General features: G+C 45.5%; 1 protein-coding gene across 1 annotated transcript in view; it reads right to left on the bottom strand.

The window, feature by feature from the left end:
• EXT1 (exostosin glycosyltransferase 1) overlaps window positions 1–26493 on the bottom strand; it is a 282585-nt gene extending 256092 nt beyond the window's left edge. The window contains exon 1 of the mRNA XM_044245058.1: window positions 24796–26493. Coding sequence (XP_044100993.1) covers window positions 24796–25757 — 962 coding nt within the window. The 5' untranslated portion in view covers window positions 25758–26493. The remainder of the gene's footprint in view (window positions 1–24795) is intronic.
• Window positions 26494–26925: the final 432 nt, after the last annotated feature.

Here is a 26925-nt window from a genome sequence, read left to right as displayed (position 1 = left end):
TGACTAAAAGTCATTACATACTGAGCTGACCACATTCTTTTTTTTTTAATCCAACTTCAAATAACTTTGTCACAAGTCACCCTTACCCGCACCACCAATGGCATCTTTGCTGGTCTTCCCAACTTCCTTTTAATTTCCCTCACTCATTTTAAAGTTCTTCCGAAATTGAAAACAAAGATGAAAGAATTAAGTCTGTGGTAAGGGAAAGAAACCCGAAATCTCAGAACAGTGAGGCTGACGGTAATGATTAAACTTCTCTTCTAATCGGCTTCTCAATCTGTGTTACTAGGATATGCCTGTGGAGTGTGGTACTTTCAGCTCAAGAAATTTTTATATCTCCTAAAACTGACAAGACCAATCAATGGCGGGGGGGGATGGAGAGACAGCGTTTCCGTCTCCTTTTAGGCATAATTTGATAGAATTATTTTTTGAAAGATAACGATACTTTTAGCTAAGCTCTCAACTTAGGGATCAAAGAACCAAGTCTGAAATTTAGACTTCTGAATGAGTCTGACATACATAAAGCACCTAATAAATGTATCTTCAATGCACCAATGAATAAATCTACAAAACAGTTCTCTTCCCAATTAAAAGATACTTACAGAGAACACTGTATTATTTAATGCCCTCCATCAGGTCCCCACTGTTAGGAATATATCTTATAATGCTGCCAATCACCCAACAGTCACCATAAGTGCTGAATGATTCTGGTTGTCAAAGCCAGCCTGGCCTTAATTCATATTCTGAGTACAAAGAATTCAAGAACCAAATCCCAGAATCATGATATAGATCAGCCTTCTGCCTAAGCCTTCGCCGATACCTCAACCTGAGTCTTCCTAACCCAGACTCGTTTACTTGGCCCCTGAAGAACCCCTCCCACGCTGGTGTCCTCACTGCCCAGAACAGAAGCAAGCAGCTCAACAGAGGTTTTCTAAGGAGAAAAACGAAGAAATAGAAAAATGACCAGTCTTATCACCCAAGCTGTCCCAGACACACTGAAGGGAGAAGATTCAAGATCCCTGACTGGAATCTTCAGAGAAGCTGGACCAAGGCTCTCTGGTAATTGACTGTAGGGTTTACAGAGGAAGGACGCAAAGCATCTTTGGAACCAGCGTCCACAGTGCTTGCTGACTATGTCCTAGATGCTGCCTGTTCTGCTGTAAGCCTTCTCATCAGAATCATCACAGAGCACAGTCGCTATTTCCTGCTGTGGTCTGAATGTTTGTGTCCAACACCCCCCAGATTCGTACGTTGAAACCTAACCCCCAAGATGATGGAACTGGGAGACGGAGACCTTTCGGAGGCGATTCAAGTACAAATGTGGAACCTGCTGAGTGGGATCCAGGCCTTTAAGAAAGAGGCACCCCTCCCACCGCCTTCTGCTATGTGAGGACATGGGGAGACGGGAGCAGGCTTCAGCCCCAAAGCAGCCCTCCACCGGAACCTGACCGTGCCGACACCCTGATCATGGACGTCCAGCCTCCAGAACCATAAGAAAGTCACTTCTGGTGTTTATAAGGCACCGGGCTATGGCCTTTTGTAAGAGCAGCGGGAACAGACTAAGAGGCCACCCAGCGCCCGTCCTCGTGCACCTTGCTCAGGATGGGGTGTGCACACACGCGTTTCCCTCACTGGAAGGCGGGCTCCGGGCGGTGAGGATCAGATCATCCAGGCCCTCAACACCCTAGCCAGACACTGTGCGGGGCATACGACACGATTCAGTCACTGTCCGGCTTGCCACTTGTGAAAGCTTCAAGACACGGATGCCCAGGGTCCAGCTCCTCAAGGGGCTGAGTCTCCCCGCAGCAGTGCTTTGCACAGTCCCGGGTGACTCTGGAAACACGGCTCAGCGGAGATCACGGCACTAGGTTAAGTGCCCAGCTTCCAGGGCCCAATCCGAGTGGAGGGCAAATGCCAATTTTGACTCTCACTCTCTGGGTGACTCCAGGCAAGTCATCTAGCAAGTCTGAGCGCCTCACTGTCCAAATCTGTGAAATGGAGACGCGGAGCTTTTGAGGATAGAGCGTGTGTTAAGCACAGCACCTTCAGGATACACGGTTAGTGCTTCCTACGCATCCGGCGTTCAGGCAGGGGACCCAACGCACAGCACCTCAGACAATCCACGTGGCCTCACGACAGCAGATAACCGAACGGAACTGGGGGAAAACATTTTACTGCAAAGGGGGTGTGGATGTGTCCGCTGTGGAGCATTAAATAACATAGCGAACACTCCTCTTGCAAAGATATTGTAACAGACTGATGAGGCCTTAGGATGAAATGTTTAATAAGAGGTTATTTTCAAGTCACATCTTTAAGTTGACAAAACAAAACTTGGATGTCAGGTTTCTACGTAGACAGGATGCAGAGACTATTAAAATAACCTCTTTGCTAAAACCTCGGTGACTGTTCTCTCCCCCATGGGAACGTTGGGAAGGAGGGGGAGGGAAGGGAGTACCGCTTTCTGAGCTGGGATGCTAACTGCGTATTTGCCCTTTTGTCATTAAAGTCACACACTCCCACTTAACGACCACGGGCAATATTTGGGGTGTCATTAGAAGCTTTATAGGAAGCTTAGTGTTTTCTTTATATTTATGGCATTTAAAGGGCTTTTCCTTTCTATTCCTTCTTCTTGGTAGTGGAACATGAGAACATACGATATTCACAGCCTCGTGGAAGACAGCGCTATTTTTACAGAAGTCACTAGGGAAAAATAATTCACTTAATAGACATTCACTTGACTGCAAACTTTAATGGAATGCATCTATTATATAATTGGGACATAAGCGCCTCAGTTCACGTACACTCACCTATCCTATGTTAGGTGTGTGTGTGTGTGTGCGAGTGACTTCACTTACACAAAAAAGCAGTGTTTGTACTTAAATAAAATGGACCTTTTTTGGTTGTCGCAGAGCTTTAAGAAGGGAAAGCTTTATCCGTTCTGCCTTTTCCTAGCCAACAAATCTGTGTCCCTGTGTATCCTCCCCAATAATCTATATTAAAGGAGCACTTCAAGCACCAGAAAAATAAAAGAATAATACCCCTTAGATGAATCTGACTTGTAAATAAGGAAGGCTATTAAGTGCTTTGTGTTTTGGGGTCTATCATAAACACTATAAATAATCTCAGAATATACAGCTCATCGGGCTCTACTCAGGCAGGCTCTGTTTTTTAGTAAGGAAGAGCACAGAATCTGGCCAATTCTCCAGCACCCAACCCTCATCTCTTGAAAAATATGAAATAAAATAAAAGGCGGGAGGAGGTTGCGGATCAAATAAAACAGAGTCCACCAACTTAAGCACTCTTGTATAATCAAGATTACCTGTCACTAAGGTGGCTAGTTGTAGTCATCAACTGCCTAAAATTTTATGAAAGCACACCACCGAATTTTTTTCACACCACCGGTACTTTTATGGAGCTGGGAGTCTCTTTAGGTAAGCCATTTTAGGACCAAGAGGACAGAAATAATCCATCCTGAAAACCTTCTATTTTAAGCACCCGGCATAAAGCTATTGTGTCCAGCGATTTCATATGACGGCCTTCCACACGTTAAGGAAACGCTCTAAATCCCAAGGACTAATTGCATGTCCACAGGCTTCCTCTTTACATAGTGCTTTTTAATTGGGCACTTTAAGTTGCCAAGTATGTTCAAAAATGGTATTTCAAATAAAGCATACAAAGTGACTACTGATCTCGAATTGGAATATTCAGCCTCTCTTCCGAGGAGGAACTGATGCTCTTATTTTCAGCTACCCATTCTCCGACCAATGCCAACACGAAGGAGAGATCAAGTAGCTGTGTCTACTTTATGCGGCGCGTGTTCATAATGATACGAACATCTCGGTGCGATTTCAATGCAAAAGGATCATGTAAAAAAAAAAAAAGGTTAGAAATCTAAAATTAGAAATCACTCGTCAAACTGGCTATAAATATCACATATATGTACTTCCACTTCCTGTGAGCCATGAGTATAATAGTAGGCAGGATGGGATGACCACGCAGGGGCTTGATTGTGTGTTTGAGTCCATTCTCGCCGAAGCCTCCCTCCTCCCTTAAAACTCTTGTGCTTTGATTCAAAAGAAAGGGGTCGATATCACATACGAGACTCGGCAACATCACACAACCACATAAAACTGTCATCGTGAAATACAGTGCTGCATGGGTTTGTTACTGCTTCTTTCATTCTCGTAGCAATGGACACACAACCTCAGAGGATGAATTTGCCACTTCAAGGCTCGTGCCTGGCCCTGGACAGAAACAGTAAAAACAGTCTTGGGAACGGGAGCCCCCAGGGATGTAAGCACTGCCGTCTAATCGGACAGCAACTCTACCACTGAATTAATAATTTTTATACTTCGCACATTCTGAATTATTTTTTGTCTCTGATGAGAGGGTTCCTCCATTCCTAGAAGGGATCCCGACCCTGAAATTAAATCAAATGCTACAAAGCCAGATTTCTTTCATCAGATATCCACACACTAAAGCTTAAAATCTTAGCTTCGGATGATAAGCACACTTCTCAAAATAATTAGCAGATCCTTTAACCAAGGATCAGAATGCTCACAAACTTTACGAAAAAACTTTACTTCTATAGGCAGAAGTTTGATGTGTATTTCTCTGAAAGGTCTTGGAATCCACAGAGTGGTCTGAGGCCTAACAAATTCAATAAGGGACTACAAAATTATTTAAGTATAGGGAAAAACCAGAATTAAAGCTATACCCATTGAACAGAATACAGAACCTTCCTTCGACCTAGTGTGTCGGAGGACAAGAAATGTGATTACAAACTTTTATCATGCACACTGTAACAGGAAAAAAGAAACCCATTTGTTTAATAAAAGATAAGTTGAATTCACACATGTAATTGGGAAGCTTTTGTTGTTACGGCTGTTATGGATTAATGTACAAAGAGAGTCTTTATCGTATGAGTGGAATTTAAAAACCTGGTAGAAACAAGCCCATTCTCAGGCTTATAAAACAAGCCTTTACAGATAATTATGTTTTATTACTCTTCATTTTATGGGGATTGTGTTATACAAAACAAATACCAGATGCCTATTTGTTTTATTCATTTCAGGGGGAAAAAAACCCTACAAGTACCTCTGCGAACAGAACTGCTTTTAATTAAACACAATGCACAACGAGCACATAAAAATTAATACTGTTTGAAGCCAGCAGGTAGAAAGTAAATGTATCAAACACAATTGTGGAACACCCCTTCTTCTCCCGCTGAGCTGAGAAAAAGGACATTCCCAGAATCATTCACACAAATGAGTCTGTGATAACCTTGTTTCTATCCCTTGCTTATTACTTGAGAGTTGAAATCAACAAGGGATAGAAACAAGGTTATCACAGACTCATTTGGGGGGAAATGAAGGCCAATGTTCATGGAAATATAAAACCTGGAGGTGAGGGGGGAAAAATCTACATATCTTAATGGCATCATATTGAAACAGATTCCACATCAGCCCTCTTTTATGAAACCAGTGGTCCTTTCTGAGCCTTTTGGGTAAAGCTGCTGAGATGGAATGAACCAGGTTCATTTCTGCTCCATCAGAAAAATGCAAAGTGATTTGTGGGGTGGTTCTTTCTGGCATGGTGATCTCTGGCAGCCTTGATCTGCAAACACTTACCAGAGAAGGACATGTCAGACAGTGGCCAATATCTGGTTAATATAGCCATGCTTTAAAAAAAAAAAAAAAATAGTGGGAGGAGACAGAGAAAAAGAACAAACTAAAATTTGACAGCTTCTTCCTGTCTGTATCATTCTTGCAATGGACACACAACCTCAGAAATAAATCATATCTGTTCAACTGTCAGTTCTAATCAGAAAGTGAAAATTCAGCACCCAGCATTTTGGTCCCCAAATGAGGAAAATGTGGTCTCCTTCTTTTACTATTCTCCCCCTTTGCTTTTGTTTTCTTTCTTTCTTTTTTTTTTTTTAGATTTTTATTTATTTATTTGACAGAGATCACAAGCAGGCAGAGAGGCAGGCAGAGAGAGAGGAAGGGAAGCAGGCTCCCCATTGAGCTCTCTGCTCAATTCCTGACTCGATCCTGGGACCCTGAGACCACGACCTGAGCCGAAGGCAGTGGCTTAACCCACTGAGCCACCCAGGAGCCCTGCTTTTGTCTTCTTATTGGCTATTGCTGAAATTGGAGACTCACTATCAGCCCTGGTGCTAGACTCGCTCTCTGGAGAGTCCGGTCAGTCCTGATTTGCACGCGCGAGTGCCAAGAGAGACAATAAACAGACACTTTGAAAGCACTATGTGAAGGAATGTGAAACGGCTTGCAACTGTATGGGGCTACTGACTTTCCACAAAGAATACTGACAAAGCTTTTCCCAATCATGCTTAACTGAAGGGGTCATGCCCCAACTTCCACCAACTCTCTTCTGAATCTCAGAGTTGTCCTGATTAAGGCAAAGCTTTCAGTCCTTCCTCTCCAGGAGACTAAGTCTTTACTATTACTGGGCTTTGGTCTCTCAGTTAACTGGAAAAAAATAAACTGTGTATGATTTTTATATCTAACCTTCATCTGTTAAAGTGAGAGATCCGTATGTACTGATATGAATGCCTGCTGTGTAACTAAGTAAGTAAGATAAGAAATTAGGAAGAGAATTATATGTATGTATATAAAGGTAGGAAATGGGGGACACGTTATAGGTAACTTTCACTTTCCGTAACACATGAACTTGGAACACTGCTCAAGTATTACTTCTACAACTTGCAATCTGAATTTTAAAATAATTTTTTTTCCCCAAAACATCACCAGATTGTGGTTTACGCTGTCACCCTTGAGTAACTCTATCTTCAAAGTTAAATGTAAACTTGAGTTTCCAAGATGAGAACTCTTAGAAGCTTGAACAGCCTGACTTGAATGGCAGGAGGAGGCCTGACGAAGGATAAGGGGGAGACAGGACAGGAAGAGTGTGTGAGTGTGTGTGTGTGTGTGTGTGTGTGTGTGTACACACGTGTGCTTGGGCATGCTTGTGAGTACAAATCTTCATGAGAGGGAGGAAGAGTTTGTTATTAAAATAAAAGTAACGGAAAGGAAGAAGCACAATGTAGGTGGTGTGACTCTGGCCGGGGGCAAGGCCTTCAGACAGCCACAACGTCCCTCTGCTGGTTCCCTGATAACCGCCAGAGAGCCCCTGAGAGAAAGGAAGAATGGGGGAAAATCCCTCCTGCGAGTGCAGTGGAAGATGGCAGGTGCCGCCGGTCCTTTCCCGGTGGAGGTGCCCGGACCCACCGCGACTCTCTACAATGACTTCACGCTCTCCGTCTCCTCCCCCAAAACGAAGCGAGTTTCGAAGCAACAGGAATGAAAGCTGGCCAAGAACTGAGGCTTCTCCTAGACCATGTGCGGCACTTCAAGTTCCATAAAGCAGGCTTTCAGGGATATTACAGAATTCTAATCAGGAACCTACTCACAGCTAAAATGACCATCAAAGACACCAGTTATTTCAAAGTTGCAAGTCATCACCTGATGTTGCTAAGTCTCTAATTTTACTCCTACTAGGTGGAACCTCAAGGTGGGGGACAGAAAGGACAAATTCGTCTAAACGTTTTTTCCTAAAAATCAACATCCCCTTTGGTTTGTTGATTCCCAACAAAATTAAAGAATTCAAGGAATTCAGTTCCAGAAGTCTTTCAGTTAGTCTGCACTAACAGGCCACCATAACCAAAAGACACTCAATCAACAAATATTTCTTGAAGACCTACTACGGGCTCAGAACTGTGCTGATGCCAGGGAAACAGATTAAAAAGAAATACACACCGTCTCTGTTCTCCAGGAGCCGACTGACATTCGGGATGATGACCTACCTGATTTGTATCTGACTACCACCAACTTACAACTTACAGCGGACTTACCAATTTGATTCAAAGTAGAATATAAAGTATGAAATTCCCCAATAGCTTGTAATTAAAGCTATTTAGAGGCACATGGTAGAGAGAAAGAGCCTACCAGCTGCATTTTTCCACCATGAAGGAGATGCTGTATACTTTGATCCCAATTTTTTGTTTAGCATGGAGGGGGTCTGGCCCTCTTGATCTGTGTTTGAAAAAGACATATGCTAAAAGAAGCGTTCAGTGAAGATGAAGAATTCGAGAATATACCATAGCCTTTCCTCCATCCGTTTTGGTTCAGTAATTTCTAGACTTCAAGAACGGAGGATGACAAGTTAATCAAATACGGTGACATTTACTAGGCACTGTCAAGCAAACAGCTGTCGTGGGGGGTGAACTCTAGGGGATGGAGGAGAATAAGCCTCCATAAGGTATAGAAAAGTAGAGAGATAAAAACGAGGTAGTTATAATGCAAGGGAGAATGACCTAAGGTTGAAAACTGCCCCAGTCTAAATGCTAGACTTTCTCTAGGCTGTGTCATGACAGGACAGGAGGAGGACCCTCAAAGTCTGCATGCCCAGACCGCTAAAATTACATAGGGCAAAAGAATGGGAATGGGGGGAGAAGAACTTCAGAGTCCCTTAGATGATCATCTCACCTGCCCCATGTGGACAGAGAAATGCTTAATGGAGCCTTCTGCTGATGAGGTTGTTGATAACCAGAGAAAGCCCCGGGCAGAAGGAAGGGCAGGCCAAACAGCCCGCTGATTGATGCTCTGCTATCCGAAAAATCACTAGACCATTTTTATACCCCCAAGGGGGACTCAAATGACAGCCTTCAAATGACAGGTCTTACACCAGGTCCCGAGTAGGAGCCAAGTGACAAAGCATCCAAGCCACCCTACCTGGGAAATCCAAAAGCTAGTATTTTAGACTTTCAGAGACATGTCAAAAAAAAAAAAAAAATCCAATTAATTCACCTCATCTAATTAAATGAGTTAATTGGAAATACAATACGGTTTGTTTTTTTTTTTTATCTCTCTGCTATCTGAATCTACAAGTCAGCTTCCTGGGAGAAAGGTGGTTTTTATTTTGTGGAGAGGAGATAAGAAGACATTGGGACAAGAAAAGGGGCATGAAAGAAGTAGTGGGTTTTTTGTGGGTTTTTTTTTGTTTGTTTTTTGTTTTTTTATTTTTTATAAACATATATTTTTATCCCCAGGGGTACAGGTCTGTGAATCGCCAGGTTTACATACTTCACAGCACTCACCAAAGCACATACCCTCCCCAATGTCCATAACCCCACCCTCTTCTCCCAACCCCCCTCCCCCCAGCAACCCTCAGTTTGTTTTGTGAGATTAAGAGTCACTTATGGTTTGTCTCCCTCCCAATCCCATCTTGTTTCATTTATTCTTCTCCTACCCACTTAAGCCCCCATGTAGAAGTAGTGTTTTTAAAAAGAGCACCATGATTCTTAGCGGAAAACCATATCCTACACCTGACTGAGGAATATTTCTAAAAAAAAAAAAAAAATCTGGATTTTGAGTATTTATTCCATATACAAATACAGGCTCACGGTCACCACTGTGCACGAAATATATGCCTGCTCTTTGTCGGACTAAGCAATATCAAATTTGGGATGCGGGCGGAAGGCTTTACTCACACTTAGTGAGCCATTCACCAGAGCCTCTTCTGCAAAAGCTGCTGTTAGAGAACTCTCTGTGTGATTCTGTGATTTTCGACAAGGGTATAATACCATTCTAACACATTCGTTTGTTTGTTTTGATATGATGAAGTTCCGAGGGACTGGATATCACCCACGGTATATCCTAATCACAGCTACCGTGTGGAATCCAGTAGGAATCAGATCACATCTGGATTTGGTGACAAAAATGGTACTATGGAAAAGCTCTTGCGATGTGTTTGTCTATCAACGGCAGCTGTGTTCCCTGGGAGAAAGGATGAACACGCAAGTTACACTGTGTCTGAACCCTCCCAGACCTTCAAAACACCGGCTACGGTTTCCTCCCTAATGTTTACCCAGAGCGCCTTTAGAAGTTTATCATCAAGGGAAAAAAAAAAAAGGAAAAGAAGTTTATCATCAAGGACAGGCCTTGCTGCTGCTGGTAATGCAATCCTAAAGGAAAAGTCATCAACTGTTAACAGCCAAGTAGAAAGTTAATCATTGCTATTGCTTCCTAACTTGTTAAGTACCCCCATCATGATGGGATCCCCCCGCTGGCTACTTGAATTGCTGGAGAAGAAAAACTAGTTTTATCTTCTGTATCTCGCATTGACAATCACCTGAAAGTCATTTCAGGTGATCCCACTGGCACATCTGTCACTGTTTTAATGCATTTTCAAGAGGCAAGAACAAGAAGACCCATGTGATTGCTTGGCTTCACAGAACTAGTGGGAAACAGAATACTTCTGTAAAAGGAGAAAGAATATTTTTAAAGACACAAAGTCATACTAATGACTTGAAATGAAAATCCACTGTATGTTGGCAACAGTTACAACAAGTGGCTAGAATTCTGGGCCAAACCACTTTGAGCATCTATATGACTGGCAAGCTACTGTATCACATGGCATGCTACGATACAATGAGCTATAAACAGGTCAAATAAAAGAAATAAAATGAAAACAATGACAAACACATATGCTAAGTCTGAAATGATACCCGTCTAATGCGTTTTAATGGATCAAATCAATGACAATAGTGAACGGTGGTTACTCATGGAGAGCTTACTGTGTACCAAACACCATTCTGAGCAATTATGTATGTTATTCATGTAATCCTCATAAGAACAACACTATGAGGAATTATTACTATTCTCATTTTATCAGTGCAAAAACTGAAGCAGAGAAGAAAGGTGCCCAAGTTTTCAGAGTTAGTGGCAGAGGCAACTGCTGAAAATCAAGCCACTACTCTCCAGAGCCCACATGCATAATCTCCATGGGACACTTGGCTGAAAGTCAAGAGATGTATCTTCCCTTCCTCATTCTGTCACAACGGACTACATGACCTTGGGCAAACTGCCCAACTTCCCTGGATCTCTGTTTCCTTATCTATACAATGCAAGAGTTACACTGAAGCTTTAAGATATTTCCATGATCTTACTGTTTGCCCTCCAGACAAAACCATCTGATACCATGACTGAACACCAAGCTGGTCTCCTCAGACAAACATGTGGCCAATGTACAGACATAAATGTACATGCACTGTAGTCACAATCAGCAATGAGCTACTACGTCTCTGCATAAGAAAACCGGATGAGGGAAACTGAGCCCCAAGGAGGATGAAACAGTCACCAATTCCCCCACAGAATATCTACTTTGTACTTAGGATTTAAGGATGCTCAATTCTTAGCTTATTTTTATAGAAACTTAGGATTTAGTTTGATAGCCTTATTTATGATAGTCAAGCCATGGAAACAACCTAAGTGTCCACTGACACATGAATGGATAACGAAAATGTGGTAAAGCTATACATCGGAATATTACGCAGCCTTCAAAAAAGAAGAGACTCTTGCTATTTCCGACTACATTGAAGGTCCTTGACAGCATTATGCTAAGTGAAAGAGAGGGGGAAAGAAAGACAAATACTGTACAGTATGATCTCACTTACATGTGGAATCTTAAAAAAAAAAAAAAACATAGATACAAAGAACCAGAGACGGGGTGGGGGATGGGCAAAATGGGCGAAGGCGGTCTAAACGTAAAAACTTCCAGTTATAAGGTAAGTAAGTCCCAAGAATGCAATATACAGCATGTTGACTACTGTCAATAGTACTGTATGGCATCCTGGAGAGCTGCTGAGAAATACCTTAAAAATTCTCATCACAAGAAAAAAAACTTACACAGCATCATGCTATATACCTAACACTAATACACTGTTAGATGTCAATTATATCTCAATTTTTTAAAGAAAAGATTTCTTTTGATATTTAATACTTTTGGCCTCTTTTATCCCACTTGGGTCACTTCTTACACCTGGCTAAATCTAAAGTAAATACAGGAAAATATTACTGTTTTTTAACTATACTAAACATCGAGGTACTTAAGTTTTACCTTAAGATAAAATGCTGTTTTTTTTAATGCACTATAATTCTACAACCTAAATACAGAAAATATTATACATTTCTACTCTTCGAATCAATAAAGGACTGTCCTACATTTACCTGTTTGCAATATTACACCTGCGTACTTAAAAACATAGTTATCGTGAAAGGTATTGGTTAAAGGTAGCTTCTTTAACACAGTGTGAATTTTAAGGGAGCATGTAGCATATAAGATATGGTGTTCTCAAGAAAAATTTATTCTCTGCCTTTCGGTAAAGCCAAAGCATTTCAGTTATCAGATTCCCTGTGATTAGATTTTCAGACTGGCTTTCATAGAGAGATCCAGAAATAATTTTGGAGAATGACCTCACCGAGCTTTGTAAAAAACATAAAACATAACTGATATTTAATCAAGTGCCGTATGACTGCCGCCACCAAAACTGAATAAATTTTTAAGACCTATCAGAAGTAACTGGAATAGAGTACAGCCTCCATGTTACCTACCACACCTTGAGCACTTGCATGGGATCTCCCATAGATAAGCTAACACAAACAAACCTGGAGATTTTAAACACAGGAAATGGAGGCCAGAGGGAGAAACAATCGTACACCTTCCCTTTGCTTTTTTCCCCCTTTGCTCTTTAATTAAATGATAAATCTCAGTATGAATTCATTAGGAGCCTGATAGTTCAATTAAGCACTATGTTATTATATACTCTGGGGCAATGCTTCAATAGCAGTTAACAGAATCTGGATGTAACCTGAGCAAAAAAAAAAAAAAAAAAAAAAAAGCAAGCCAAAAGTTATATTCAACCAATTATTAGGGAGAAAAACTGCAATGAAGGAGGGACAGAAAGTCCCAATATCTACAGACTGTTAATATTAAATAATAAAAAGATCATAATGGTCTCCCCTATAGCAATAAATTCTTTGGGTTCGTATTAGGCAGCAAACCCCTTCAGTTCATTTTAATCTGGTTTCACTGATGCTCTTATCCAACAAAACAGTAAAAAGAAACCAGAAAGAAAGAAAGAAAGGAAGGAGGGGAGGAAAGAAAGGGAAAGGGGAAGGAAAGGAAAAAGGAAAAGGAAAAAAAAACTACCTTGGGGGTTAAAAAGTTTATTGGAAGAAAGTGAAAATGAAAGGGACACTTGGCTGGCTCATTTAGCCAAGCGTGCGACCCTTCATTTCTGGGTTTGAGTTCGAGCCCCTATGTAGGGCGTAGAGATTACTTAAAAGAAAAAAAATTTTTTTTCTAAAAATTAAAAAAAAATAATAATAATAAAAATGAAAAGAAACTCCGGATAAATCAGCAAATGATCCAATGAACCTGGAGGGCGTGTGTGGAGGCCTATGGGGTACACCAGAGCGTTTCTGCTAGAGAATCCGTACTCTGCATCCACAGTCAGCTGTGGCAATATTTCTATCGGTCAAAGAAACAGAAACTGTTTTCACGGACCCAACAAAATCTGAGTGCCTGATATGGCTAGGTCAGGCATGCTGCTCAGCTGTGAAGACAGAAGGGCCACTGAACTCAATGCCACCTTCCCAATGAGGCTTTCCTTCCCCTCCATATTTAATACTCAAAAGCCTCCCTCCCCCCCACTCTCACAGTGCCCTCAAATCACCTAGTGAGCTTTTCAAAAACCTGGGAACTTCAACTCTCGAGGGTCTACCTGACCACCAGGAGGGCCCAGACCCCATTTTCAGAAACTCCCCAGGTTGAGATCCACGGCCTTATGCCTTTCCATGTGCTACATTCGTTGGCAGCATCTAGAACCTTCTAATACATGCACTGCTGGTGGCCCGAGACAGCCAGCATCTGGAGGGCAGGTATGTTTTGTTCACTGTGGAATCCCCAGTGCCTGCACAAGGTAGACACTCAGTAGGTAACTGTCGAGGAAAGGAAAAACAAACATGAATCCTCCCCTCTACCATCTACTAAGGAAAGAGAAAAATAGTTAAATGAATACAAAACCAAAGCCGCAGCCAAGTATCCCATGTTCTATTAGAACACGGTATCAGGAGAATCGCACCAAGACTGAGGCATCAGGAAATAACTTTGGAAGAAGAAAAAAGGAGCAGGGGGATGGCTTTCCAAGAAAAGCAGAAGAGGGTATGTGGGGAGAGGAAGGAGGAGGACTAGGGCTCAGCCACGGAGCCAGGGATGGCCACAGAGGGGGAACTGGACCATCCCATATTGATAATCAAGTGAATGGACTCTGAGAAGCCTCCAAGGCAAGTTCGGCTAGGCTAGGGGCACGGTCCTGTTGTTGTTGTTTTTTTGTCAGTGCTGTGGATGACTTCCACCAATCTGTCAGGGTGCTGGACTGTATGTAGGAAGCGTGAAATCCACTTTATACCTCCACCCATCAGTTCCCATCCTGGGCACCCCCAGGAGTGCGAAAAAAAGCAAAGCAAGGTAAGGTTATATGCTCCAACGTGCCTGCCAGGACGAACCCGAAGTAAGAGACTTGATGCCCCCTCCCTTCCCCTGGGCACTTCCTTTCTCCAGTCTCCAACCTCCATGTGCCACCCCTGGCGCCAGCCCTGGCCCAGGGCCACCCTCTCACCTGAGCCCACGGCCCAAGTCATTCTGGGTCTTAGTCAATCAGAAGGAGCCCCCGTCACGGGCCCACACCGCAATACCAGGAAACGTTTCGTTTCTCGTAACTTTAAAGTCCTGATATGTGTCATGAAACCCAAGAAATCTGAGTTAGCAGCCAACACCAGTGCTAACTCAGAGGACACCCCACGTTCTCTAGAGCCCTTGGGGAGCCTGCTGGGCTTAGCAGACAAGTGTTCAAATGGAGACCTTCTTCTTAGGAGCAGCGAACTATTTTTATTCCAACCATCAGGGTTATAAAAGTTATAAAGGGTACAGGAACGATGGCTCACGGTCACCGCCCTACTGTGGTGCAGCTCATCAAATACTTACGAAAGCTCTGGGAGGGGACAGGCAAGGCGCTAGGCAGTAGGGTTCGGCTGGCAGCCACAATCGGTGGGGGGGGGACCTCGACAGGACACGCTCCTGGGCATTGGGCCAGCGGCTCGCAAATGGCGATGCTTCTTGACTCCTTCTGGGCTTTAACATGTTATCATTTCCTGGCCTACTTCCTCTCCTTCAGGTCGCCAGCTGTCCCTTCTTCCTAGATCTGTCTGCAGGAATTCCTCTCTTTCTAGATGTCCTGCTGCTGATCTGTGGGCTGAGAAACCAGATCACAGAACGGGAGACAACTGTGCCTGTACAGCACGGGACGCAATGAAGACCAGGTGTTCTAAGGGACCGAGCCTTCATGGAACACCACATCCCAAACTAATGATGTACTCTGTGTTGGCTCATGGAATTTAAATTAAAAAAAAAAAATGAAATAGAAAGAATTGTCCCTTTACAGTAAGATTCAATAAATCCTAGGGAAGAATTCCAAGTGCTCCTTGGTCCAACCCACTATTGCTTGTGAGTGTGGGGCCTTTGGGACATCCAGTCCGGCTGCGCAGAGACCATCAGGTACCTGATGTGGGAAGAAATGCAGGTTCCGCAGCCAGGCCGGGCCTGGTTCCTAGCCCAGCTGTGCGCTCTTAGGTAAGTCACTTGCAAAGGTCCTACGTCTCTGGTATGCCCCTAAAATGCGTACCTTGCTGCTAGGAGAGGAGAAAGCCTGAAGAAGATACTGCCCAGGAACAGGCACACCGAACGCTCTGAAGCAGTATTAGTTGCTACTGCTATTATCATGATCATCAACCAGGCTCAACTCTGTCATGCCAACAGGATATGGCTTCAACAGTGCCTGCCACAGCCAACTTCCCCTAACCACAGTCCCCCGTTCCAGGAAACAACTTTAGGCTGTTCTTTGCAAAAGGATGGCCAATGAAATCACGAGTGGCTGTGGCAGGGCAGTCTTTTAACCGGTGAGATCACCACCATCCCCAAGACGTGCTCTCAGAGGAACGGCTGTCCTGAGAAGGAGTCACGCTGGCCAGCCAGTAGAGTCTACCAGGCTGGGTTCCTCCCTGGGCCTGGACAGGAGTTTTCAGAGAAGACTGGGCAGTAGCTGGCAGACTCACACAGGGACAGTGGTGCTGGCCAAGGGCGATATAAAGGCCCAGAGCAGGAAGAAAGGTATCGTGCTGAGTTCTGAAACCTGATGGAGTGGTTCCAGATCAGCTGTCTACGCCACATCCCTGCACATAAATCCTGTGACATAAAGTGGCCTGCGTAGTTTTCTGCTTTTTGCCACCTAAAGGGTTGCCGAAAGGGCCCAGGGAGGCTAATGAGGAACTGAGCTCCATTCGTATGACAAGGCCATCCAATGTCACCCTCATTCGGCGAGGGTGCCCAAGTCCAGTGCAAGCGGGGTAGCCTGCGCTGTTCGAGCAGCCGACCAGGGCTCGCGGAGGAAATGCCTGCCTACCCCAGAGGCCACCCTCTCCCTTCCCCCAGGCCACCTGCCAGCTCCAGCCTGAGGAGGTCCCTTGAAGGTCTTTCCGAGGCCCAAGGACACAAATGCTTGCAGGGCCTGACCACGGTTTCCCGGGGATTAGGCACCAAGGAAGAGAGGAACAGAGTTACTTCTGTGGCTTCGTTAAGAAGAGCCAAGTTATGAAACTAGGCAAACCACTATGGTTGATTAGAAAAAAGCAGGAAGATGGTTTTTAACACCACCACCACCCTGTCGAACACACTGGCATCGACAAGGAATGTTCATCCAGGCCACCTCAGCGCAGCCCCTTCATGACCCCGTGAGGCAAGCGTCTCGATCTCCACTTGCAGATGTGGAAACTGAGGCGGAGGTTAAGCACCTCGTCCAGGAATCTGTGGGGGTCACTTCCTTCCTTAGCCCAGGGTCCCAGGCTGTCTTCTAGAGGTTTTCCAAGAAGACTAGAGGGGACACAGAACAGGGACGTGTATCCCCACACAGGGCCTGACGGCTCAAGCAATGAGATGCGAAGTAAGCCCAGAACACAACGAGGCATGAACTGCTTGCTGGGTTTTCAGTCTCGGTGTGCAAACTACTTAGAAGAGCTCGTTCACACTTAAGAGTCCAGACCTGAACTGGATGCCCAGAGCTCAAGCGACCTGCCCCAACTCACCTCAGGGGCGCCATGGAGTCAAACACCACAGGGAAAATGGCACCAGGGCTCTGATGAAGAGTTGGATGAGGGAGCGACATCTCCACAGGGTAGGCCTGCAGACTCCGAAGTCCCGGGAAGGCCACACGGTGTGAGGAGAAAGAAGGCTGAGGGGGCCTGCTCTGGAGGACACACGGACACACCAGGAGGTTTTTGGCTCAGGCAAAAACAAAACTTCAAAGGGAACAGAAGCTGTGGGAGCTTCAAAGACCCCCTGCAGGACCAATTAACACCTACAAATGTTTATCTAAGCAGTCACTTCATGATGGCACTTCACTGAATGGGTGCTCAGCCTCACCCCAGAAATAGCTGTTCCTCTCACAAAGACTGGGCTGGGGTGCAACCTAACTCAGGGCAAAGACAAACACCCAATACTCAAGGGAGAGTCTTCACAGACTTACTTACAATAATAAAAAATATAAAGAATTATAATAATAAAACCACGAAAAAACCTTATTTATATAATAACAAAAATGTAAAATAAGAAACAACAAATCTCTTAAGAAAACATAAATGGTTAAATAAACCATGATACAAACTATGGGTTTGTTAAAAAAAAAAAAATGCAGCCACTAAAATCCTATTTTAATATTTTACTTTTTTAATCCTGTTTTAATATTTTAATAGGATTTTCCTATTTAATAGAAGTGGAAAATGTGCTTGGATAATGGTAAGAAAAAAGCAACATGCAAAAATACATTTGAAGTCAAACCCGACAGACCAGAATGGGAAGAAGGGTCAAGAGTGTTACAGCCCCAGGTCCAATGCCTGCGCGTCTGACACAAACAAGGCTCTTCAGGTAAATGTGTTGAATTCATTATTTACTTACTATTAATTAAATGATAATTATCACATCTATGCAAGGTACTTGGATACACAGAGACAGAATGATATAATCATGAAGGCACAGATGTATGCTCTAACAGGCCAACGACACAGAAGCTTAATCATGCTGGTTAGTTCTGAAAACAGGAGCTCTTATCAAGGGGATTAGAGAAAAAAATTATTTTAACATTTGTACCTTCTCTCTTTTCCCAATTTTCCACAAAGGAACTAACTTCTATAATTTTCTAAGCACTGTTTTCCCTTAGGGAGTTGGAGGAACGGGGAGCCGTGGTGTGGCGTGTTCCAGAATCCCAGCCCATTCTGTCAGAAATGGAATCTTCCACTGGGTCTCCCATTGCTGCCGGAACACACTGTTTACCTGTTTACCTAGGGCAACAGTCACTCCTGTCCCGGCTCACAGCTCACTTGCAACCAGGGGGGCAAACCCTGTGCAGGCTCACACGATGGGTGAGGGCAAAGGTCACACACAGTCCTTTTCCTCACGTTGCTTAGAGGAGCTCTAGGAGAGAATTAAAATCAGAATCTGCACAGGCAAAGTTATAATGGGAAGAGTGTAAGTTCAATGCTTCAAAATTAGAGGCCACCTTGATCACATCTCTGAGCCAAAGTTTTTCCTTGAGAAACATGTATTTAAAAAGCAGTGGGGGGTCGCCTGGGTGGCTCAGTCATTAAGCGTCTGCCTTTAGCTCAGGTCATGAACCCAGGGTCCTGGGATTGAGCCCCACATCAGGCCCCCTGCTCAGAGCCTGCTTCTCCCTCTGCCTCTCCCACTCCCCCTGCTTGTATTCCTTCTCTCTGTCTCTGTCAAATACATAAAATCTTTTTAAAAATAAAATAAAATAATAAAAAGCAGTGGGGAAAAAAAAAAAAAGGATGATACACAAACACCTGAAACACACCAAACCCACTAATAAAAAACATGGGAACAGGTGGAAATTTCATTCGATGCTTTAAGGTGGTAACACTTTGTAGAGGGAAAAAGAACAAACTCGGGAACCCAAGACCCCCAGTTAGAACGCCTCGATTCACGCAGCAGATACGTTCCTTTACCCGCTCCAAGCCTGCACTGTAACCTGGAAAAAGAGGATTTATCCCACCTCACCCTGTTGCTGAAAGGCTGAGATGAGCTAATAAAGGTAAATTCAAATCACAGGCACGCAACAGACCTCCCAGTTTTAAGGGCGTCCTTGTTCCGTATATGAACTTGGTCGCAAGTGGAAGAGTTTCTAAGCAAAAGCAGTTAGTCATCGAGCTCATGGCAACACGAGCCCACTGTTCGCGTTTCAACACAGAACACGCTCGGGAGACCGGGGAAGCCAGTGACCACTAAGCCTGACCTGGTTCAGTCCGAGGGCGGCAGGCCTCCGTGAGAACACGGGAACCGGCACAAAAAAGCTCCGTTTGTAGCCTCAGTTCAGCTGCTTCCAAAGCTGTGTCGCAGGACACATACCACCTCCCCGGAGCTGGTCTCAGTGTCCACGCCTGTAAAATGGCCTGGCAGGACACCCTGCAGGGTGGCTGTGAGCAAAGCAGCCCAGGACGGCCAAGGGCAACCTTTGGTGTGGTTATTAGTATACTCAAGGTCATTTTCTGGCAGCATCCTGGGGAGGCAGAGTTATAGGCCTTCAGACAAAGACAACAATCGCCACCAAGGATGTGAGAGCTTCCCCTCTGCCAAGTGTGTGCCACCTAGACCTGCTGGCACAGTCAGGGGGACCAACGTGGCCTCCCCTTGGCAGGGCCCGTCCAGGCGCTATTAGCAAGCCATTCACTGGATGACCTAGTTTAGGTCAGATTCTACTCTAAACCAAGTCGTTTGTTGAACTAGACTCAACCAACAGGTAAATGTCCCCAGAGGTAGCACCCAGCACCCCTCCCTTTATTGGGGGAATTCCTTGTAAATGAGGCTCCCAGGCCCTCTCCAGAAAGCAAGTTCAGATGGAGGTTAAGAAAGGGGTGACAGAGAGAACCAGAACACGGGTGAAAGACACACTTGCCAATTTCACAATTCTGCATAATGTTCCCTATCTTTATTTTTAAACTGTGCTTGTATGGTTTATTTTAGAAAGGCTTTTGTGCTATCATATAACTGGGGGGTGGGGGGCGTGGAGAGGCACTTATATTTTACATTTAAAACCTAAGAAGCACGATTTCCACCTTTCATTTTAGAGGAGGAAAACATTCACCGTAAGGTTCACTGCTGCATCATGAACTTGCTCGAGGTGTCTGCTGATACGGTCTGGGATGACGGGAAATAAATAAATAATCATTTACAATTCCCACTTGTGCACATTTTCTTTTTCTATGAACACACCTGTATTCACCTTATCATTCACTTAATTCGCAGTCTATTCCCTAAGTCCCTTAGGGCCAAATTGAAAGGTCCAAAAACATCCTTCCTTGACTACAGGTCAAACAGCTCCAGGGACCAACACCTCGGTCAGCAATGAAAAGCAGAAGTTTGGACTGAGAGCAAGAATTTGAAAGTCTGAGGATGGAGCTGTGTATCAACTCCTGAAATTCTAGGACGAATGCTGCATCCATGTCGTTTTTGTTTGTTTTTATTATGAAAGTTTGTCCAAGGTCTTCCTCATCTCCCCAAAGTATTCCAAGAGAAATCCCCCCCACCAAGAAACAGCTATAGAAATGATCTCCTAGCTGCTGGAGAGCTTTCAAGTGTATCTGTAATTGACAATAAACTGCTATATGTCAATGCAGAAAATTTGGACGGCCTGCATCCCAGGCCTACCCACCCTTACTACCAATCAGTTTTTTTAACCTTAATTCAAGTCCCGCAAACATTCTACCCCTCTGTTTTCACACCTGTAAAATGAGGATCCTGGAAGCTGAATGATCAATCACTTAGCTTCAGGACCCTTAAAAATACCAAGATTGTAAGGTAGAGCTTCAGCAAACATGGGAAAAGATATCAAAAAGGCCTGCACAAAATCCTGCCTGTTCCCAGAAGAGTTGCTTAAATTATTCACCACTGCTCTCCTTGGAGGGGTCAAAGATAGAAGCCACCTCTCATTTCCTTCTTTTTCTTCTATTTCAGAAAGCCAAACTTGAAGCTTCGCAATAATGCCCCTTGAAGGGATTTGAACTATGAAGTTTATGCAAAAAAAAACAAAAACAAACAAACAAACAAAAAAAACAGAGTAGTTCCCGTAAGGACGCCTGAGAAACTCAAAGGAGTGAAAAAACAGAATTGCTCTAAAGCCTCATTCCAAATCATATAATCACTGCAGCAACTTTTTTTAGCCACTATCACCTACATCTGTTAATATATGCAATTGTTGGGGTGCCTGGGTGGCTTAGTGGGTTAAAGCCTCTGCCTTTGGCTCAGGTCATGATCCCAGGGTCCTGGGATCAAGCCCCGTGTTGGGCTCTCTGCTCAGCAGGGAGCCTGTTTCCTCCTCTCTCTCTCTCTGCCTGCTTCTCTGCCTACTTGTGATCTCTGCCTGTCAAATAAATAAATAAAATCTTTTAAAAATTATATATATATATATGCAACTGATGAAAATTAATTATGGGTGTCATGAAAATGGATGTTTTAATATAATCCTGGAGGTCTGGCTCAAAACTGTTGCTATTACAAGAGAAAAGTATTTCCTCTCATTCCATGCCACTCTTATACTTTCAGTAAATGTCCGATTTCCAAGAAAGCACATATGAGATGGAAGTCCTCAACCACTTAGTGTGACATCTTCGTCATCACATAAGGCTAAATTTCACAAAGGGCAACTAGTTTTTTTCAGTTGGTACACCTGTGTATATTCTGTAGGACCCCAACTAGGCCACGATGCCATAAATCTTCAATCTAATTATTAGACCTCATAAGTCCAAAGCAAACTTATACTGTGGGCTGCTAGTAGCAGCAAATTACATTGAAGACTTTTCAGAAGCACCTGCTAATGAAGAGAAGCGGATGGAAACTGATGGTGTTCTTAAAAGCCATTGCCAAATGGATGCACAGAGCATCCCTGAAGGACTCGAAAACTCATTCCACGAAAGGATAACTAACGTCCGAGGTAACAAATCAAAAGTCAAGTATGAGAAGTCAGACTTCCCTGACTTGCACAGATCTAACGTCACTATCACGTCCTTCTCAAAGACCCTGAAGAGAGAGAGGAGCGCCAGACTGGAGTTCTACATTGCACATATATGCAAGACTCACTTCCAGAACACAACAAACAGGATGGAAAGGGGTTGCTGTGGGTTCCAAGCAAAGCACACCATTGCTCACGATGCATGAGCGCTGCCGCTCTGTTTCCAGGTTCAGTCTTCATCTTCATGGACTTCAGAGTCAAAAGTAAAAGACAATCATGTTTGCAAGCACCGTTTCTCAATGATCACAGGTTCTGATAACCCAATGAGAGGAATGAGTTAAAACTTCAGGTAGACCAGGCTAATCAACGTGAACATCCTACAGCACCACCCCAACCCCCTGAACAAGGTTAGAGCTGGAAAGTGTGCAAAAGGGAAACATGAGGAATGCCTGGGTGGCTCAGTGGGTTAAAGCCTCTGCCTTCAGGTCAGGTCATGATCTCAGAGTCCTGGGATCCAGCCCCGCATCGGGTTCTCTGCTCAGCAGGGAGCCTGCTTCCTCCTCCTCTCTGCCTGCTTCTCTGCCTACTTGTGATCTCTGTCTGTCAAATAGATATATAAAATCTTAAAGAAAAAAAAAAAGGGAAACATGAAAAATCACCCAGAATTGACTCTGCTGAAGAAATCCCTGCTCGGGATAAAAGACCAAACTTGCTTGCTAACTAAAGACCACTTTTCCAATGAGCCCCAATCCTAAGGGCCTGACCCCTTGTGGTCTTTAAACCCAAAGCAAGAGCGTGGGTGTCAGATTTCCTAGCCCAATCCCAAAGAGGCCAAAAATTAGTTAGATTTAATTGGCAAAAATTAGAGGTTCTACAAACCAGCCCCTCCTTCCTTCATACTCTAGAAAAAGCTTCAACAGGGAATGTAGAGATTAAATATTTATTTGGGGAGAATATGGGGGTAAAAAAAGATGATCGTGTTATGGGACCAAAGGTGTTTCCCAAATAAAAGTATCCTTCAGATTTCCTACCCTGAGAACTCAGCTCCAGTTCCTTTAGAAGAATGAGGACCACAGCGATCCTTCCACAAAATTCGGTGAGGCTGCTTTAGAAGACACCAAAAGGTGAGACTTCGTCTCCAGTTACTCCAGCACAAGCCAGACAAAGGAATTCCTGAAAGGCTATAAGCATTTTTTTTTTTCTTACAAGCACCCACAGGAATAGGTCAATGTAAATGTCGTGTAAACAAAGCAGTTTATTACTAACCATAGTTTGTTTCTCTTGTGAGAAAATTTTAATCCACCGCAACTGCACTCAACATTCACACATAACCGCCCCCCCCCCGAAGAAGAGTAAAATCTGAATTCATAATTGACCCTAGCCTCGGGTTCTCTTATGCTTGGAAGGCCAAGAGGTGTTGAGGGTTGGGGAATCCAAGTGTTTGATACTTTCTCCTTTGGTGTCTATGCTCCCGTATAGGAGGACTTTAATTTCCCTTCCAACCACTCCTACAGAGGCCTGAGTGTCTGAGGAAATCCACAGACAACAATCAAACCTTTCATTTTCAGGGTTGCCTTCCCACTACAGTCCTTCCTGTGCCAATCAGGTCTGCAAAGCGTTTCCCCTATTCTGCACTTCATGAATCAATTGCAAAATCTGCCAACCTCTGCCAGTTCCTCCTGTACTCAGCTGAGAGGTTCCCCCTTCCTTCCCTGGGTAGCACAAGGCTGCTCTGGTTTTTAACTGGCGTAACGTGGAAATGCACTGTAGGAGCTCACTCACTCTTTCATAGCCAGATAGAAGTGAAGAGTCTGGGGCTCCGACCCCATCCACTCGGAAGCAGACCCGCCAAGCTCAGGTTAAAGCAGATTTGTAGAAACTAGCTTTGACCCCAAATCCCATGTGTCACTTTCTGCCACAGTTAGGAAAAGGAAGAGAAAGAAAGGCTACAAAGTATCCGACTCAGTTACTTAGCAACTGGACAAAACTAGCCTCAGTACAGAGGGTAAGGAGGCATCTCCTGCCCATTCAAAGAGTAACAGTCTCCAATTGACATGCAAATAATAAAGACAAAAGGGAAAGGGAAATCTAAATTAGCAACTGAAGTTTACAGCAAGCGGGGCTGAGGCCCAGATTTTAAAAACAGTTTCTCCCTAGGTAGGACACAGGATACAAACATACAAACACATATATATGAATGAATGAATGAATGAATGAATGAACGAACGAATGAAAGATCACAGGCCAGGATCAGCTTAAGGTCTCCCTTTGCAAAAGTCAATGCCATGGAAGGTAGGGAGGAGACGGGCACAGAAAGTTTAGTACCTTACATTAAAACACTTCCACCGCTAACGTAAATTTAAGGTGTAGGGAAATCTGACAACTGGAGGCTGGGAAATTCCCGGGAAAGCAGTCCCCCTGCTCCTGAGAAAAGCAAATAAATTACCAATCTGGAGGGGGGAAGGTCTCCAGACCGTGGGTGGCTTCAGAGACCCTTCAGGGCCCCGAGATCTCCTCGCAGACACCCTCCCGCGCCCACTGGTGAAGCACCGTTTCCGAACTCGGTTCAGACCCACACCTTTCACAGAAGAGACACGGCCCTTAAGGGTTTCCAAGCAAGAGGGAGGCATGGTCGCCTACTTGGCCCAGGACAGTGCTCCCGGGCTTGCCCGAGGAGCTCGAACTCTCGGTCCCCCGCTCCTAGCCACAGGCCTGAAGCAGGCTGCTCAGTCCCAGGCTGGGAAGCGGAGCGAAGAGGCCAGAGGACCCCTCGGCCCCACCCCGTCCCCCCACCGCACACCTGGCAGAGGTGGGCAGGGCCCAGGGCAGACCGGCGCAGGCCTGACAGCCAAGCCACTTACTTCTCATACTCGGTGTTGTCTCTGTCACAGCGAGAATCCTTGTGCTTTTGCCAGTCTTTGCCATGCTTGCAGGTGGTGAGGAGCACCACGTCCTCTCCGTTATGGACGTGATATAAGGCATTCCTGGTGTCTGACCCTATCCCTGTCAGGTACCTCTTCCCCTTGAAGACCAGCATATACTTCCTGAGAGGAGGGATGGTGTTAAACTTCAAAAACCCTCTCTCCCCTCCTGTCCTGGGATGATCCTTAGAAAAGAGGGGAATGGAAACATCAAAGTTGGGTCGGAAGTTTTCAGTACTGATGCTGGCCTTGGCCAACATCGCCTGGCCGATGTCAAACCCCACGTCCTCGGTGTAGTCAGGCCAAGTGCCGGAATATAAATTAAAAATTAAATGATTCCTACCATTGTTCCACAAGTGGAGACTCTGCACTTTGGATCTCAAATTGTGCACGTACTGAGGTGACAACTGGTCTCTGTCTAAAGTATCCAGACTCAGGACAAAGAGGCACGCCTGGCTGGGGTCCGATGTGTAGAACCTGGAGCCCTCGATGGCCGCTAGAATGTTTTGGTAACTTTCGGCGATTTTCTCCCCTTTCTGCTGCGGGTACACGTAGACTTTGAAGCCGTTTTTCTTGCAAAGGGTGAAATCGAAGCAGGACTCCATGCGGCACTTCTTGCCTTTGTAGATGCTCGAGTTGGCGTCTCGCTTCTGCCGGGGGGATATGTGCACGCTGGAATCCTCGTTTTCCAATTGATCCCAAGGAACGAAGGGGCGCAGAGCGTCCGGGAAGCGGGGCCAGAAACGATCCGGACTCGGGTGGTGCAAGCCATTCCGACCGCTGTGCTCTTCTCTCCGGCTGTGGCTCCTTGATGCCCTAAACTGCAAGCCTCCGAAATAAAACAAAAGGGCGAGACAAGAGCCAGCTGAGAGCAGGATGAAATAGCGTTTTTTGGCCTGCATGTGTCCTGCCTGGGTCAAGAGGGTTGTAAATAAACACGAGGATCACCCAAGTTTCCCAATCAACACTTTCAGCTCCAGTCCGCCATCTTCCCGCCTGTAAAGACTTCAAACTCTCCGCTCCCACCTTCTCTGGATGCCTTTCCCCAAGCCGTGGACTGATCCAGCGCATGTGGGCGATTTCTTTAACTTTCTCCCCTTCGGTCTTTCATCTTTGGCTTGCACAATGGACGGGAGAAAGCGGGGCTGAATATTTCTCACCCAGGGCGGGCGAGCAGCGGACTGTAATTTTCTTGCATGCAACAAGACAGAGGAAAAGAAAGAGAGGGGAGAAAAAAAAAGCTCCCGATGCCCAATCAATGGCAAGGCGAAGTGATTTCCTTGCCTCTCGGATTCCTCTCGGCAGCGTGGAAAACGAGCCCCGGGAAAGCAACTTCAACTCATCCACACACTCCCGTGCAGAGCACGCCGGTTCCAACAAGTCAGCCGATCCCCGGGTTCAGCCGGCTAGTGCATCTTGCAGCTGGGGCGCCGTAACCTCACAAATCCCTGCATCTCTCTTTATTCCCTTCTGCAGCGGCTCCAAGACTCCGGCGGTGTTTACTCCTGCGCTCGCGGGGCCGGCCCCCGGGACGCGCGGCGGCCCGGCTGGAGGCGGCGGCGGCGGCGCTGGGTGACGGCGGCGGCGCGTCCTCCCCGCGGGCAGTGCCGGCCCCGAGCGGCGCTTCGCAGGCCCCCGCGCGATCGCCGCCGACCGCCGCGTTCGGTCGCCGAATGTTACCCGGTTCTGAATGTTACACTTACACATTCCATTCCCGACACGACAGCGCTGACCTCATCCATCCACGCAGCCCGCGCTGCCATTGGCCGAGCGTCACGTCCGGGGGGGGCGGTGCTTCCGCTGCGCCCATTCATAACCCCCGGCCGCCGGCCGAGGCGCCGGCGCGGCGCGGGGGCGCGGGGGCGCGGGGACCCCGGGGCGTCTCGGCGGGCGGGCGGAGCGCGGGGCGGCCCGGTGCGAGCCCCACGGCCCAGAAGCGGGGAAGCTCGGCCACACCAGGGCCCGGGACCGGGACGGGGACCGGGACCGGGCCTGGGCCGCACCGCCAGCAGCTGCTGCGCCGGGAGCCAGCGCCGCCCAGAGGCGCCCGCGGGCACCGGGCGGCCGGGG

This window comes from Neovison vison, chromosome 4 (genome assembly GCF_020171115.1).
Source record: "Neovison vison isolate M4711 chromosome 4, ASM_NN_V1, whole genome shotgun sequence".
NCBI lineage: Eukaryota > Metazoa > Chordata > Mammalia > Carnivora > Mustelidae > Neogale > Neogale vison.
The sequence above is the reverse complement of the archived record's forward strand: the minus strand, read 5'-3'. Positions and strand labels throughout refer to the sequence as shown.